Genomic DNA, 6,000 nt, shown 5'->3' with positions numbered 1-6,000 from the left:
ACAAGTCATGTGGTGTATCATTCTCCACAGAATGCGGTGCATTAAACTTAGTCATTTTGATAGTAGGCTGATATAGCTAATATAGCTACATACAACATGTGTTATATTCATTACAAGGCTTATATAAGGCTTTTGTTTTTTTTTTGCGGCTCCAGACACATTTGTTTTTTGGTCCAATACGGTTCATTCACCATTTTGGGTTGCCAACCCATGCCTTAGTGTCGTGATAGGGTTTTGTCACTTTTATTGATCGATAAAACAGGGCACTACCAATCATCATTGTCAAATGTCATGAATGAGTTGATTTATTTCGGTAATTCCGTTCAAAAATTAAAACATGCATTTTTTTATTAATTACACACAAAGTTAAAATGTAATTCACTGCACACAGAGACTATAATTTTCACAATAAAGAAAACAATTTCCAGCTGTATACCAACATTTATTGAAGCACTCTGCAGTTAAGATGATTCACACCATTATGCCTTGAAAAAACAAACTAAGTTAGATTTAGGGACAATTAGAACTACGACAAACTACAACAAATTCAGTGGGCATTCAGGAAAAAGATACGGACACTGTGGTCACCTATTGTCAGCCATGCGCTTTTATCAATATGGAAGTGTTGACCTAAATCGTGTACTATATAGTTGGTGATACGGCATAGGATTAGTTGACAAAAAGAGAGCGGGTGAATTCAACAAAGTCAAATGATAACGGCAGCTCCCGGCCCTTATTATCAAGGTAGGGCTTCATATGCGAGAGGCAATAGTCAGCTTGTTCCTTGGTCAGGTTCTGAAAATATAGAAATAAAGGTACATTCAAGCTGGAGGCTGTAGAAATAAAGACTTCCAAGAGAGCAATTAACACATCCGACCTGGTAGAGCTCTTCTTTAGTCACGTAGGGTTTGTTCTCGCTACTTAGAGCCCGGAAGGCGCTCTCTATCTCTTCACTGGATTTGACATTTTCCGTCTCACGGCTGATCATGAAGGCCATGTATTCCTGAAGTGAAACGTTGCCATCCCTAAAATGAGGATTAACAATGAGACGGCCGACGAACTCATATCAGACCCCTTTCCAGCCTAAGTCATCACCAGATCAATACAGGATGCGTGTGCATTGTTAACCAGCCAGATAAGCAGTACCAGTTTGAATGGAGCAAGAAGATTTTATTGTCATTTATTGATTTTTTTTCTCGTTGTGTGGTTTTTACTCTTGTTTCACTGTTATGACTTTAAAGCAGTTGGGTACACCAAAAGGATTGTTGTGAAGGGCTGTATAGATAAAGTACATTTATGTTTGGTTAGGTTGAGTTGCATTTTCAGAGTCGCAATTCATAAAAAATAACACGCCGAGCTGCAAAATTCAAAATTTTAACGAACAGAATTTTGATGCAACTCCTAAAGGAAACAGGACTGGACTGATTGGACCGAAGACATAATTAGGAACGCCTACGTGTTTGTTTGTTTCATATCTGGGAAGTTATCGTTTAAACTAACTTGATTACAGAATGCCTAATTAAGTCTAAGTAGGATAAGGTCAATGGTATGTATTTTGCTACCTATACCAACAACTGTAAGTTTGGTGATATTGGTGCTAACCGATATATATCTTTTGTAATAAGAATAATTATAAACAACAATATTACCACTGATTTTTAAGTATATTTGATATAATATATATTTAATATTAATAAATGATCATATTGTTAATAATAATTATTATTGTAATTATTATTATAATGGATCCACCAATAATATATTTATGGTGGGTGCAAGCAAAGAGGAGTCAATTATTCTTAAGTTTAACTTGTGCGAAAACCTAGCTACTGTAAATATCAGGGCTGCAACTAACGATTTACAAAATTGATGAATTGGTTAATTTTTCTTTTTCCAATTAAGGAGTTAGATATTTGAAAAACATGTTTTAAATTTCCTGCACTTTATTCAAATATTGAGGTTTCGGAGAGGTTAATTCTTGCAATAAATATCAGAATTATTTGTCAAATACCTTAACAATAAACAAAAATACATACCATATGCTATGAACCTCCAAATATGTAAGATACTTTATTTATCAAGTGCAAAAAAGAGAGGCAACAACATTAGAGGAGAATGCTAGTTCTTTGTTGAATCAAGAGGCTGTGCTCTTGCACATGTTTACCTTTTTAATATGTTCTACTTGCACCGAAGGGAGAAGCCCTCAAAATTCATTATACTTGTATAATGACAATTAACACCATTCATTCATTTATTTATTTGTGCATCAAAATATGGTCTTGAGCCGCCATTTGCAAAATCAAAGTGGTACGACAAGCATGTCCCCTTATCACAACGAAATTCAATGCACTGTTATTTGCATTGACTTAACGTGCAGAGTGGCACATAAATCACGCAATACAGAAAAATTGTTCATGAATTAATTTGCCAATTCTATTAATAATCGATTTTAATTAATTTCATCAATTTGTTTTTGCAGCCCTAGCTAATTTGATCTGGTCATCTGAGCCACTATTTTCGGCCATTGAAAGTGCTGTCGTAAAAAAGTATCTTACTTGTAACGTATCCAATATGGACCGGCGTTTGAAATTACAGCATTATAAATAACACCATTACATAACAAATTATTTGATCAGTAACAGGGTAATTTATTTTTTCCGCCGTCTCAACGCCGTAACCTTTACTGACGGTCAAAAACCGTGCTTTACATACGTTTTAGTGCATGTCTACGTATGTTTTTTTGGATGCTTTTACATATGTATTTGTGCGAGCTTAGTTGTGTTTTTGTGCGCGCTTACATACATTACATGCGTTAACACATGATTCATGTATTTCCCCGTTTGAGTATGTTTTAGTGCGTTTTACATATGATTTATGTGTTTACGTACATCTTTGTGCGCGCGCTTACGTACGTCTTTGTGCGTGCGCTTACGTACGTCTTTGTGTGTGTGTTTTAGCGCACGTCTAGGTATGTTTTAGTGCGCTTGCGAACACTTTCGTGAGCACACTTGCGTACGTTTTAGTGCGCATTTTAAATACATGCTGATTGTTATTTAAAAATATTGTTTGCTGTTTATTTTTGTTGCACTTTTTGTAAAGTAAGGGAAATAGTTACTTTGCCTGGTTACTAGTAACGTTTTTTTTTTATATAGTAATTCAATTGCTAACTCAGTTATTTTTTGGAAGAAGAGGTTTTTGACTATAATAAATTACTTTTCTTAGTAATATGGCCAAAATAGTGTATAAAAGCCTTTTAAAGTGGCCTTCACAATCTAAGTAATGTGCCGATCTAAATAACTTTTTTTAACCCTAAAATCAAGTGGTTATCATGCTGCTTGCACATACTTTTCAGTCAATGGGCTGAAATAAATTCTGCCGTTCTGCCTCAACAATGCACGTGCGGCTTGTCTACGTCACACTTGTTTTTAAACACAGAAAGGGCTCTATTGTCTCAAATTAGTGACTGACCTGTTTGGATCCACAGTGTCTAGGATCGACTCAAATTCAGGATCTGGTTCACCCTCTTCGACCATTGGTAGGTCATAACCGAGTGAGCGTAGGCACGACTTGAATTCCTGATGGTTCAGACGTCCGGACTTTTCCTTGTCAAAGTGTCTTCAGAACAAAAAGGTGTGAGCTTTGCAAGAAAATCAACATTACTTGAGTTTAAAGCTACGTACTTGAACATCATGCTGAACTCCTTCAGAGCTTCCTCAGTCACCCCAGTGGTGTTCCTAATATATGCAAACAAGAAAAAGTGCAAGTTAATTTTAAAACAGATCCATCAGGATTGACAAATAGTACAATAATCCATTTCTGTACTGCAGTTAACTTTTCGTGGTTTTGATGCGTCGCGGAATTTCATCGTGCATTTGGTTTTCAGACTCTATGGTGGTCCAAAATCCTATCCAATTATTGTATTTTCTGGACTTTGTTGCACACCTAAAAACCCCAAATATGCCAAAAATATGGAGGTGCGCCTTACATATGCTGGATAAGATGGGAAAATGCATACAGCATTTATATGTTAAAGTTTTATGGTGCCATAAATTACATCGCTGACCAAAAATGCAAAATACTGTATGCCACCCGGAACCAACCTAATAGCGACGACACTTAACCACCAGATGACAAACGAAAAGGCTTTTTTTTTTCACTATCAGACTTTTTCTTTCTACCCACGGGAAAACAGAATGTTGTCCTGAAACATATAAAATGCAAAGTCTGATTCATCATTTAGGGCGGCAGTAGCTCAGGAGGTAGAGCGATTGTTTTAGGATTAAGGGATCCCAGTTCGAATCCCGGCTTGTCCGTGTTACATGCCGCAGGGTAAGACACTTTACCCCCAATACTCCCAATAAGCAGATTAGCACCTTACATGGCTGCACAGATCACGGCCGCTATTAGGAAATGTGAAGCACAATGTAAAGCGCTTTGGGAAGTCATTGACTTGAAAAGCGCTACATAAATGCAGATCATTTCATTTCATTTCACAATCCGATGGTGGTGCGTCTATACGCTGCGGCTTCACGTGTCTCTCCAGTAAATCTTTTTACTTTAAGTGTTCTTTTATCTCTCATCTTTTCTTTGATAAATACCTGCTCGGAAACTATCACCTTAAGTCGCCAGGAACTTATTAACCTGGGTCTAAGATTAGATTTCGACTCATTTCACGATTACAACACCAACAACAACATCCCAAAGGACATACGAAGACCACCGGGATCTCCCTGGGTGATCTGCCCGCCCAACAAGCGACAGAGACGGCGGAGGGAACGTAAACAAAAACGAAGCTCTCGGGAGGCTTAGCGGAGAAGCTAAAAAGGCGACCACACCGACAAGTGCTTCCGAGTATCTTCCTGACCAACGCCAGATCCATCGTACACAAAATCAGTGAACTTGAGCTGCGGATAGCTACCAACAGCTTCGTACGGAATAGCAATATTTATGTGATCACCGAGTCTTGGCTTGACCCGCGGATCCCTGACGCTGCAGTCCAGCTAGCAGGACGCACGCTACACTGATACGACCGCAACGAAAACTCTGGCAAAAAAAGAGGTGGGGGACTATGCATTTACGTACATAATGCGTGGTGCAATAACAGCAGAATTATTGATACACACTGCTCGCCCGATATAGTTTCTGGCCGTATCGTGTAGAGCATTCTATATACCGCGAGAGCTAACTGTGCTCATTGTGATAGCTGTTTACATTCCTCCGGATGCTAACGCTAGCACAGCGCTAAACCTCCTGCTTGCTGCCATCAACAAACAACAACTTGCACACCCCGACAGAGCTTTCATTATCGCTGGCGACTTTAATAAGGCATGTTTAAGGACTGTTCTTCCAAAATTCTTTCAACATGTGAACTGTGCAACAAGGGGTGAAAAAACTTTGGACCGCGTTTACAGCAACATCAAAAACGCATACAAAGCTTCCCCCCTCCCCCACCTAGTAAATTCCGATCACCTATGCCTATCCCTCACCCCCTCATACACTCCCATCCGAAGAAAAACAAAACCTGTAACGACGACAATACAAACGTGGCCTGAGGGCATTTTCTCTAAACTGCAGGACTGTTTTGATCAAACTTGCTGGGAGGTATTTGAACACCATGACCTCCAGAAATTCACTGACACTGTTTTATCCTACATCCGATACTTCACGGATGAAGTCACAGTAAATAAAAAAATCAAGGTCTACCCAAATCAAAAACCCTGGATGTCCAGCGAGGTGCGCACCCTCCTCAAACACCGCAACACCGCCTTCAGGTCTGGAGACAAGGCTCTTTACGGGGTGGCCAGGGCTGACCTGAAAAGAGGCATCAAGAAAGCAAAAGCAGCCTAAACAAGGAGGATCGAGCACCTCTTCGCTGGAAATGACCCGAGGAGGATGTGGCAGGGCCTTCAACACATCACCAACTTCAGAGGCCACAACCTGGCAACTGTTGAGGCTTCACTAGCTGCGGACCTTAATTGGTTCTTCGCTCGCTATGAAGCT

The 6,000-nt window shown here is 39.3% G+C and overlaps 1 protein-coding gene across 4 annotated transcripts in view; it reads right to left on the bottom strand.

Moving 5' to 3' along the window:
- Positions 1 to 421: 421 nt before the first annotated feature.
- sptan1 (spectrin alpha, non-erythrocytic 1) overlaps positions 422 to 6,000 on the bottom strand; it is a 106,966-nt gene continuing 101,387 nt past the window's right edge. For all 4 annotated transcript variants that reach the window (XM_088355544.1, XM_088355545.1, XM_088355546.1 and 1 more), the window contains 4 exons: positions 3,681 to 3,734; positions 3,469 to 3,615; positions 878 to 1,025; positions 422 to 795 (listed from right to left, as the gene is read on the bottom strand). In XM_088355544.1, coding sequence (XP_088211670.1) covers positions 670 to 795; positions 878 to 1,025; positions 3,469 to 3,615; positions 3,681 to 3,734 — 475 coding nt within the window. In that variant the 3' untranslated portion in view covers positions 422 to 669. The remainder of the gene's footprint in view (positions 796 to 877; positions 1,026 to 3,468; positions 3,616 to 3,680; positions 3,735 to 6,000) is intronic.

The sequence above is a fragment of the Urocampus carinirostris genome, chromosome 16 (assembly GCF_059441175.1).
Source record: "Urocampus carinirostris isolate Australia breed hairy pipefish chromosome 16, RoL_Ucar_1.0, whole genome shotgun sequence".
Lineage (NCBI taxonomy): Eukaryota > Metazoa > Chordata > Actinopteri > Syngnathiformes > Syngnathidae > Urocampus > Urocampus carinirostris.
The sequence above is the reverse complement of the archived record's forward strand: the minus strand, read 5'-3'. Positions and strand labels throughout refer to the sequence as shown.